This window comes from Haliotis cracherodii, unplaced genomic scaffold (assembly GCF_022045235.1).
Source record: "Haliotis cracherodii isolate W230 unplaced genomic scaffold, xgHalCrac1.p SCAF_17, whole genome shotgun sequence".
NCBI lineage: Eukaryota > Metazoa > Mollusca > Gastropoda > Lepetellida > Haliotidae > Haliotis > Haliotis cracherodii.
This window is the reverse complement of record NW_027266272.1, coordinates 21,762,725-21,774,315: the sequence shown is the minus strand read 5'-3', so window position 1 is coordinate 21,774,315 and position 11,591 is coordinate 21,762,725. Positions and strand designations below refer to the sequence as shown.

The following is an 11,591-nucleotide window of genomic DNA, read 5'->3' as shown; positions in this document are numbered from 1 at the left end:
ATGTGATTGTCTTCAAAACACAAGAAAACATTGTAATCTCACATTGTGGAATGTCACAAAGACAATCTCCACTTTTAAAACCATCATTAATTAACACTTCACAAGTGATAACGTTAGTTTGGACATGGAAATAGTCAAGATGGAATATTAAGAATGTGGACCTTACACATTGTTTGGGACATGAAAACATTAATTACAATGAGTGCAATAAAACAAAAATAACCTGATTTCGTTATCACATCTGGCAATTCCAAAGTCATTTTTGTACTCACCACATTTAACATTAAAACACTACAGCTCAAATCATGAAGATTATTTATGTCCGAACAATGTGCAAGATTACATAAAATGAAACAATCCAATTTTTCCTGATGTGGATTGAAAAATATCCTCTTTAAATTGACAGTGATACATAACAGTGTGCGAGATTAGGATTCCCTACAACAGGCTACAGCCCCAGAGCAAAGCTTGAAAACCCACTCATTCAATGATCGACTCAGCAGCATTAACTGACCACCTTTGCTAGAACTTGATGTAAGCTACAAGTTAGTTATATATACACTACTCAAAAGAAGTTAAAGACCACAATTTTTCATATATGTATATAGTAATTTTTCATGTCAGTTCAACCATAGTCATTTGAAAACACCATGTTTTCTTTAACTTCTTTTGAGTAGTATATATAACACTCTTTTGAGACAAGTCATAAAAAAACAGTCCGAGATAAGATGAAAACCAATAAGAAAACTGACCAATATCCTTAAAATCTAATCTTTCACCTTTTCCGTGAAACACATCTTAGAAAAACTCAATAGGTAATTTCAAATGAATTCGACTGAGCCATGATCAGCGTAGAAGCTTCAAATTTTTTTATGAGAGAGCAAAACATTTAGGCCTGCATATCTGATTTTCCATAAGCACCGAAAGACCAAAACATTATAGGTGGATATTATACACTTTAAAACACATCACCATGGCATATCCACCCAAAGAGGAATATCCGTGTTCTGTGAGGGCTTTGTCTTGGACTATTCGAAATGTCCAGATCCAGGTAGGAAAGAAGTGAAGACAGATTTTTTTTAAGAAATTGGCTATGGAACTCAAGGTTTGGGTTGCCAATGTTCCAGGGTTAGAAACTAACAGTTTTCATCCACTAGTCACTTATAATGATAACATATAGCAAAACCCTTAAAAAGGGCAAATTTCTACTAGTCCTTATGATACCTTTACCATTGGGCAGTTTGGCTTGGACTATAGGCCAATTGTAATGCGGTGTTCGCTTACAGTTCACCAGATGCACCCATCCATGGAGGTGTCATAAGATCTTCAAGCAGAGAGGTATGACGTCAGAGCTAAGAATCTGATTTAAATGTCACTGAAAATTGACCTGGATCTTTCCAATCTTTCTTCTAACAGCACAAATCACTGAAGACCCTGGTTATTGGTCTATCGCTAATGTCGCACACTAATACATAGCAAAACACTAAACTGCATGTGTTGTACAAGATATACAATCCCATTCCTACAATCCCTAACAACACAATATCTAAAAGTGTAACACGGAACATGATAAATGAAATGTTTGGGTCACATGGTACGGATGATCAGCTTTCCTTAATAGCGACCTAGAACGGGGAAGAGAGGGAAAGAAACATGTTGACAGTGCAATAATCAAAACATAACATAATAACTATGTGCTGTAGATACTACGCCTATATAAACATAAGGACAGATGGAAGGAAACTGATGCCACATTTCGGACACGGACAATATCTGGAATTCTTACAGTGGCTTGGAAACTTAATCTTAGTACTGACGCAATGGCAAGTAAGGTGAGAAGGTAGCTGGTGAGAGAATCTTGAAAGTATGACTTATACATACTAGTGGTTGTATCATAAATGTCAAAATTCCATGTCTGGCAGATATATAGAGCAAATAAAAACCATATACAGGTTTTAGAAAGTTTTCATAAAAAAAGTCAATCACAGTGGCTGTGCATATGAATCTTATTTGTGATATTCATCACATAAAGTCTCTTCAAAAGGATAACCACATTACATAGCTGTCTTCTGTTCTATAGATGTTCACAAACACATCAGAAGTTATACTTACGTGGAGGGGTGTAGGACCTAGATCTGGACCGGGATCGTGATCGTCGGCGACCGTAGTAAGGGGAAGGCGATCTTCTCCGATATGGAGAAGGTGATCTATAGCGACTGGAAAGGGAAAATGTTAATAAGTTACTAAAACATAACAGTTACTGTAAATTCTCACTGACAAAAATACCAACTATCTTAACATCTTTTTTCTTAAGAAAATATTGAAGAAATTTGAAAAGGTAAAATTGTGACATAGGTAACTTAAGTCTCGAGATAAAAAATGGAACTGTGTGAAGTCATGTGTATTCATAGAGTTGGCTAAACACCTAATCACCAGCTTGTATCACATGTTGGTAGATATATGTAACTAAGCTCCATCTAATCTCACAAATGTTTCAGGATGAAGTGGCGATTCTAATGTGGGATTCAGATGTTGGAGGAAAATCCGAAGTGATACAGATCTTGAGACGTTTACCACTTTGGTGAAACCCACAAGCACAGGTATGGTGCCAACAAACCAAGAACCAGGATCCTCACACACATCGGTTTTTGCATGCCCAAGGGATACAACTCTGCACAGCGAACTGGGGCACCCAAGACCCCTTCACTGCCTGTGCAAACTTTATGCCAAATCAAGACTTACTTGTATCTGTCATCAGAGTAGTGCCTGAAAAAAAATATGCAGACATTTACCAATAATTAAATAGAAATTAGAAACTGTCTTGAAAAAAAGTGAGTGAACCCCCAAAAGCAATAGGGTGCCACATATGATATACAAGGTCAGAATTGTTTATGAACGCGTAGGAATTGTTACATAGCCATAGCTGCTACCAAACCATACATGCATGAGCTAAAAATTACTTGCTTCTAAGACACAGCTGTATGTTTTAAGCTATAAATGTATCTTTCTTCTGCTATGAAGTCAATTAAGTATTACTTTGTATTAATCAATTCCATTGATTCGTATGCAGCCACAAAGGTGTAGCTAAAATTCCAAAATTAAACATTACAGGGGAGGTAATCTCCATTCAGGATTCTTTCATTGTGTACTAACTTGCTGTATCCATAAGAACTGCCTCCATGACTGTTCTGTCCATTTCTATTTTGGAAAAAATGTGTTAGTTTTTAATAACAAAAGGAAAATGTTGGTCCGTCGTCTGAAGCAATCTGCCCAGTGTTTCTGATTAAATACATTGCCAATATGTTATTGATGAAATTAGTGATGAGATAAAGTTTTTAAACTTTCAATACACAAATCCAGATCAAGTAAATGTTAATAAAGCTTTTTGATATGCTGGTGATGACAAGGACCAAAACAAACATTCAAACCCGATTCATTTCATCAAAGCATCATTGTCAATAGCTTTGAAAAGATTCAATATATTTATTAGGCAGAGGTTGTATTAGGCATTATGCTGTTATGTGAATGAAAATATTTTAGCTGGTGCTTATATCTCTGCATTATCCAGCAACATCCCTGAAGTGAGTGAGTATGGTTTTACACCACTTTTAGCAATATTCCAGCAATATCACGGCGGGGGACACCAGAAATGGGCTTCACACATTGAACCCATGTCGGGAATCAAACCCGGGTCTTTGGTATGACGAGCGAACTCTTTAACTTAACCACTAGGCTACCCGACCACCCCTAATCCCTGAAGGGGACAACAAGTATAATTACTCATTATTTCCATGTGGGAAGTCAAACCTCGACCATCTATATAGCCAACACTATAACCATAAGGCTACACATCCTAACCAGACTTTTGAAAGGTTACCTTATTTGCATATCTATCCGATGCCTCTAGGAAGTATAAAGAAATATAAATTCATAGCAGGGAAACAGATTTCACCATGTTCCTACACTTATGCTGATCTGCTACCAACTTAAACCTAACCAGTGTCACATCTTTAAACATCTCCACTACTTGCAAAGAACAAATACCATACAGATCACTCACCTGTCATATCTGTCACCGCGATCGCTTCTTTCACTGCGTTCACTTCTTTCGTACCGGTCTCCTCCTCCTCCCCCTCCTCCTCCTCCACCACCACCACCTCCTCGTTCCCTCTCTCTCTCCCCTCTGGTTGTGGGTTTGCCTAAGTAGATGCCGGGAGTTGGGGTATGGGCACGTTCAGTGATAGAATAATCCACTCGGATACGGCGTCCATCTATTTCCATTCCTGTGCATCGGTCTTTGGCCTAGAGCAGTACAAGTCAATGGTAAGGTTATGTCCCTCGGAGTTGGTGATCGAAGAAATCATTTTAGAATCACTTATCACATTTTTGTCTGATAGTACTAACAGTCGATTGTTAGTGAAATGTTGAAGACTTTATAATAACTGTCCATGGGAGAAGCCCAAGACTTTCAAAACAGTTGTTACCTAGAGTCATGCTGGAAATAAATCCATATATCTTCCAATCCTTGTTATATAATCACACATGACATTGATGTGGATTTAGCCTTGTAAAGCATATTAATTTTGAGAAAAGAACATACATATTATAAATATTGATAGCATAAGCCAGCTGCCTGTACTGTGCAGAAAATCTGTTACTACTTTGTCATTCAAGAACTGTTTTAACATGTTTAAAGGTACCACCGAGTCGGATGGCATGTTTACAAGTCACGCAATACTACATCAACTTTCTGTTCTGCACTGTAACAAGCTTGTAGAAAATATTCTTAAATAAGCTGACTATGACTACCTCAATAGCATCGTTCACACTTTTGAAGTACACAAAGGAGAAGCCTCGAGATCTGCCACTCTGAAGCATAGGAACATCGGATTAAGACCAAAGACAACTTTCAGGTATTTCAGCAAGACTTGCAAGAAACTAATATACCACAAACTATGAAAATGGACATGCATGTTAAACATTGTTATGCTTAAATGAAACATATCAAATCATTCAAATTAAGATTATCGACATCTCAATTGTAAACATCCCACAGGGTTTTGTTAGTCTTTGACACCTGACAAGTTTAAGTCACATTTTGTAAGAACCTCAAATCTATCACCCGAGCGAAGGAATGGGCACATCAATATCTAAAATAGTGAGATTGAAGCATTGTCATTGTTGAAGAGTCCCTATCCAATTTCAAAACCACCACATTATCATTTGCCATGGTAGTGAATGAATGATCTCACCTGTCTGTCATAGACAACTTGAACCTCTTCAACACTTCCATATCTGTCAAACACCTCCCGCAGGTCTCGTTCCTGGGTGTGCAGACTCAGACCAAATACACCCAGACATCTTGTTGGCTCAGGGTCATCCTGCAAAGGAGTGATTGAGGGGAGACAGTAATCAGCAGCTCTACATCAATGTTATTTGTGCTGGGTTACCTTTAGATTTAACCATGCAAAGACCAATTTGCACTCGAATGTGCAGCACAACGTTTCAAATGATTAATTCAGAGCACCTATATCTACAGATGCCCTAGTTCCACATTGAAAACAGTGTTTTTTCTCATTTGTACTATGATTGCATAAAACACAAACTGTATGATAATAACAAAACCAACAAGAGTTTGCCACTAACGTGGCTATATCCCCCGCCCATGTTGCAGAATTTATGACATAATTAAATCTAAACAAACCCTAACCTTTTTTAACCGAGGTGGAACTTGTCATGGAAATTGTTAAAAGAAAGAAGAGTTTGGAACATAAGTCCATCTTGTTGCCATGGAAACGTAAAAAATAAATATTTCTAAAATTTCTAAATAGCAAAAGGCACCAGTTCAGCGTGTACCTGACAGACCTGCAAAGTTTGATGAAAAAATATTGAACGGTTTATGGGTTATGTCCCGGAAACGAAACGTGACGGACGAAGCCCGTTTCTATATCCCCCTCCAACTTCGCTGGGCGGGGGATAATAATTTGAGTGGGTTATCAATATGTATTCAGAAAAAGCGACAACCATTAAACATAGTGTTGCTATTTATGTTCCAAATTTTTTTTACACCGTAATACTTCACTCAAACATATAACAAGACATATATAAGACATCTCTAAAGAAAACCAGGCAAGCTTTACAAGGTTTCGTTTTACACCGCATTGTCAATATTGACATCATACAACTCATTTTGATGTTACCACCGGACTGTAATAATGGTGGAAATTATCCAGTCTGGACCAGAAAGAACAGTGATCTATTGTTGAAATTTAAAAAAAACACTTACCCTATTCCCTTGGTGTCTTCTCCGTGATGACATTGGTGATCGGCTATGACTGCGATGACGCCTGGAATTGACAAGGATGTGTATACAAGGGGTCAACAGATCCAGCAATGTCAGTTAACTTTGAATATAACCTCGTTTATGGCCATGGATGTTATATATTATATACAAACAAAATGACCAATCTAATTACGAGAAGTAAAATAAAACTGAAAAAGTGTATGTTGATGCATCATTGTCACTGCTATTTTCAGCTCTTGCAAATTATTTAAGTCTTCCTCGTCCCAAGTGGTAAACTGCAAACGTACCATTATTCTGGTCAAAACTAGTGATTAGAAATACAGTTGTGATGCAGATAAACACTGTCACCATGGTCACTGCAACATCTTTACAACCAGTTCAGTTACAAAACAACAATTCTCAAACATACCTTCGTCCACTTGAACGTTCTCCTCCGTGGCTGAAACACAGAATCTCAAAGTTTCAATATTGCATCAAATAGAAGTGCCATTCGAACCCTTTAATAAAAGTCAACATATCTCCAATGAAGGCAACAAGCAGATGATCATAACTTGTTTGTTTTTTGTTTAACGCTGCAATCAGCAATATTCAAGCTATATGACAGCGGTCTGTAAATTATCAAGTCTGGACCAGACAATCCAATGATTGACATCATGAGCATTGACCCACGCAAATGGGATAAGATGACATGCATCAACCAAGTCAGCGAGCCTAATCAACTGATCACGTTAGTCACCACTTATGACAAGCATAGTCGCCTATTCTACCCCAGATCTTCACAGGTTGAAGATGTATTTAGCTAAATTAATTCACTTAGTATGTTATCAACGTGATATTACAAAATTTGGATGTGCTAGATTAAGATACAATGTTATCAGCTGACCTGTCATGTACTATGGAACAGAATAATAACAGAAAAGAATGTTAGGAAACAAAATGCCAGGGCCCATTTACACTAAGTGATCTTCGCGCCAAGCTGATCGTAACCCCAATACTTGAACATAGACTTACAATAGTCGCTGCGCTAAGATCGCTTTGTGCAAGTGGGCCCAGGTGGGGAAGGCAGAGACGGTGCTTGACCAAGGAAAGGGAGATAACTCCCAACAGCAGCAGCAGCAAAAACCATGAGCTGTATGCAAGTGTGTCCATCCACGAAGCAAGGGAGCTGGAATGGGTTCCCATTGTACAAGCAGGCAACCGAGTATACATGCGAAATATAATCGGTCCAGCGCTTTCCAAACCTTGCCACACTTGACGGGATTTATTGATATAAGACACTAATCAGCAATAATAACAAAGCTCCAGATAACTTTTGGCACAATTCAGTTTTAAACTCTAGGGTTTCTATTTCAATTGGGTTATTACATTTTTCATTGGGTAACCAATATTTTTTTCACTTATCTATTCATCACTATATTGGGATTTTCCCAACATTATAAGATTTAAAAAAATGAAATAATGTTTTAAATGTATATAACTGTTCTAAATATATATGCTGGACTCGGAAAATATATTAGCTCGTAATTGTGTTACAGAAATTAGTTCCTTTGTATGCATGCTGAAAAAGCTTCATTGGTATTTTCGCGAGCTGTTTATACATATTAGTTTTTATTTAATGCAAGTTAATTGAAGGTTATTGGGTTTTGAATATTTCTTGGGGGGGGGGTGGATTTTACGTAAAAACGCTGCTATCTGTAGCTCTGCAATAACAATAAGAGTTTATTATGTTCTAGCTACAATGTACAGGTGCGATAAAAACAAGGGAAGGGAGGTAGGGTAATTGTTTTGTAAGCATCATCCTGTACCGTATGCACTTTCTGGTGTTTGTTTGAAAACAAGGCCAAATGTTATTGTTGTGTATCACAAATGGATGAAGAGAAGATTAGTCAAATTGTTACAGTCACAGAGTGTATAATTATATTATCATTGTAACTTAGTGTGCCTGTTTCAAGTTGAAATTAGGTGTGTGTATGTGTGGATGAAAGTTAATATATAATGTATATAGGATACTTTGAAATGCTTGGAATTAAAATTAAGATTATAAGTTAAGGTAGGTTTATCAGGCAAATTGGCTAAAATTGCTAAATGACAGTCAGGTCACACAAGGAAACACACCTATCTCTATGACGTCGTCTTTGGTATGGGCTTCGTGATCTTGAGCGGGAATAACGATGTCCTCGACTGCGGGACCTAAAATCAGACAACATACATTAAGACACTCCGTAGAGAATGGTTTAGTCAAGGAAATAGGTAAGATCATTCTAATGAAATTGACTATAAGAAACAAACAAAATGACCAATGCCCAATTTTTACAATATCTTCCGGACATTCGGATGACAATCAGTCAATGTTCAAGAAAATTAACAAATCTGAATAGGGCAATGCATATGACTGTGTTACAAACCTTGATCTCTTATGGCGTCTCCTGGGGCTTCTTGACCTTGAACGGGATGCTGACAGAGAGCGAGACCTAGACCTGGTGACAGGTGAGGGAGACCTTGACCTTGATTTTGGTGACCCTCGTACTGGAGACGCATCAGAGTCAGGTAGAGACCCTTCCTAAAATATAAAAGGAACAATTTGTCAATGTCTACACAATGTCAAAAGGCCATGTTGAGAGGGGAATCTTGAGAAATGTAAGTCAACAGTTTCAGTACAGACAGTGTCACTAAAGGACTGTCGGAAAAGCTAGAAAACTGCTTTTCTGGCTTCATACAAGAAATATGAATCATGGGGCTATGAAAAAAAATATAAATTAAATAACACAAGATGTCTGATATTCTTGCGTGGTCGACTACTCATCCATCAATAAGCCCCTGGTTTGCAGTACCATGACATGATTATCTTTACTGATGGTACCATGGGTGCTTTTCGGGCATTCAGTGCAATGGATCTTATTCACCCAGGTTACATAAAAAACAATGATCTGGAAGCCCCGACTGATAGTCATGAATGGTACAATGATGTGGTTTCCTAGGCAGGATGGAACATTTTCGACTGAAAACAACTAGATCATCGTCATGTAGACATGGTAGAGTGTTATATAGAAATCCCATCTTTGTGTATTAATGTAGTGTAAGCAAAATTGACTGGTCTTCAATTTCCTCCAGAAATCTACTACAAGTAAGGGTACCTTCTGCTCAAACCTTGCACGCTGTATGCAATTTACCACATCTTTCAACCACAACTCCTTTATCAAAGTCTAGATTACAAGATAAATATGCCTTGTTTGAATGAACCAATCACTTTCGTACCCAGAGTTCTTTGTGGGGAGCCTACTAACTCGGTCACATCTTGCACAGTCCATTAATGTGTTTTTCATCTGTTTCATTTTAAATGAGCCTACATATTTAAATAACCATTACTTAAAACATGAAAACTAGTTCTATTTGAGTATTTATCCCCCATATGCTGTAATCAAAGACCTGCAGAGAATTAGCAATATGACCACTTTGACATGTAAAGCTATATTATCATGCACCTCACTGTCAGTTGTAATAGTATGTCTATATAAGCAGAGATAAAAACTAACATTTTTAGTCCACTTATCCTTAGAACACTTGCCCGTCTGTCTTACTGGGTTCTAAAAATATTTTAAACACTGCTTGTGATACCTTAACTATTGTTTGTTTGTTGTTTAACGCTGCACTTAGCAATAGTCCAGCTTTATAGTGGAGGTCTGTAAATAATTGAGTCTGGACCAGACAATCCAGTGGTTGATATGATGAGCATCGATCGACACAATTGGGATACAATGACATGCATCAACCAAGTCAGTGGTGCTAACCACCCAATAACCATGATAACGTTAGTCTCCTCTTACAACAAGCACACGCCTTTTACGGCAAACATGGGTTGCTGAAGACCTATTCTATCCCCGATCTTCACAGGTCACCTTAACTATTGGGCAGTTTCGCATGTTGGGTTAAGGTGACCTGTGAAGATACGAGGTAGAATAGGTTTTCAGCAATCCATACTTGCTGTAAAAGGTGACTATGCTTGCTGTGGACAGTTTGGCAAGGACTACAGGACTAGTGCCAATTTCTAACGCTGATAATAATGCAAAACAATATGTAAAGCACAACAAAAGGCTTGTCTGTCTGTTCTGATTTCAGAATAATGTGTTTGTATACAAATTAGAGAAAAGTCTGGTCACATGATGAGCCCAACTGGAGCAGTAAATTCTGTCACGGACAAGTGTCAAGTAAGCTTGTGGATTATCAGCTATTGTTTATAAAGCCTCAGAACGGTTGATGTCCTCACTTTAAATGCACATACATATTAAGTAAATCATGTGTACTCTTATGTACTCAGAAGTATTATTCTTGACTATAAATTTGTATGTTCAGCAATCTCAAGATGTTTACACCTCACACACTAAAGGACATGAGAAAATTCAGCTTGCATGGTATACTATTGACAAATGTGTTTTGATCAGACAAAAACAAATTAACCTGTTTTATTGGGGGGGGATACATGCTGGAGTCGATCTGTAACAATACTATCATGGCATAATCATGCTCAAAGGATGAGGCCGAGGCAGCCTCCTGTCATCTGTCCTGATCGGCGATTCGATCCCCGGTCGCGTCATGCTAAACGACATAAGGTTTATCGATAAACACACGATAAGCGTCTTACAATTGTTTCAAGCAAAGACTACACGAACGCCATTTGCACGATGTTGTAGTGGGTTCAACGGAAGTCCCAATAATTGTATGAGAGGGGAAAGGTATCCTTGAAACGAGACAAAGTACACTATCTGCAAATTTTCAAGCAATAGTAAGTCTTCTCAGCCTATATTAACGAAACAAATAGGCTGATTGTTCCTCCATTTTTTTCAGGGATATGAAGCGACGGAATACCGACGCGGTACAACCAGCAAGCATATCAATCTAAACATCGCACAACCTATCTGGAAAGCGGTAACACGCTACTGCTATCTAAATGGAAACCTCCCAATTCATGATATAAAAACAGGAAAGACATTTTGCAAACCTCTTTGTCACTCATTTTCGGTGTAATTTGCACGACCACGCTATAAACCACGCTGTGATGCAAATGGCGCTTCTGCAAATACAGTGCATTGTGGGAGACAGTAGACTTCCGGCCGACGGTATAAAATGCGAACTCAACACGGAAATAATTAGTGAACTTTGACACCCAGCAGTGTGCCATTTAGAAATAATTCACTTGTATATTCATGTAATATATACCACAAACAGTTAATCAAATCAGAGCAATAATTCTAAAATCTGAATTTTCATTAAATCTACTCGAATCTACAAA

The 11,591-nt window shown here is 37.9% G+C and overlaps 1 protein-coding gene across 3 annotated transcripts in view; it reads right to left on the bottom strand.

Annotated features, from left to right (window-relative positions):
- Positions 1 to 11,367, bottom strand: part of LOC139464960 (transformer-2 protein homolog alpha-like) — a 98,707-nt gene extending 87,340 nt beyond the window's left edge. Inside the window, exons 1-12 of one of the 3 annotated variants that reach the window (XR_011653136.1) lie at positions 11,301 to 11,367; positions 8,710 to 8,864; positions 8,420 to 8,494; positions 6,714 to 6,743; positions 6,287 to 6,347; positions 5,253 to 5,381; positions 4,810 to 4,869; positions 4,061 to 4,302; positions 3,154 to 3,198; positions 2,743 to 2,766; positions 2,113 to 2,216; positions 688 to 1,625 (exon numbers count right to left, since the gene is read on the bottom strand). Coding sequence is in view for 2 of the 3 variants with exons in the window: in XM_071246591.1 (XP_071102692.1) it covers positions 2,113 to 2,216; positions 2,743 to 2,766; positions 3,154 to 3,198; positions 4,061 to 4,302; positions 4,810 to 4,869; positions 5,253 to 5,381; positions 6,287 to 6,347; positions 6,714 to 6,743; positions 8,420 to 8,494; positions 8,710 to 8,864; positions 11,301 to 11,315 (940 nt within the window). In the remaining variant the exon portion in view is untranslated. The remainder of the gene's footprint in view (positions 1 to 687; positions 1,626 to 2,112; positions 2,217 to 2,742; positions 2,767 to 3,153; positions 3,199 to 4,060; positions 4,303 to 4,809; positions 4,870 to 5,252; positions 5,382 to 6,286; positions 6,348 to 6,713; positions 6,744 to 8,419; positions 8,495 to 8,709; positions 8,865 to 11,300) is intronic. The other 2 variants (XM_071246591.1, XM_071246592.1) reach the window with 2 other exon arrangements.
- Positions 11,368 to 11,591: the final 224 nt, after the last annotated feature.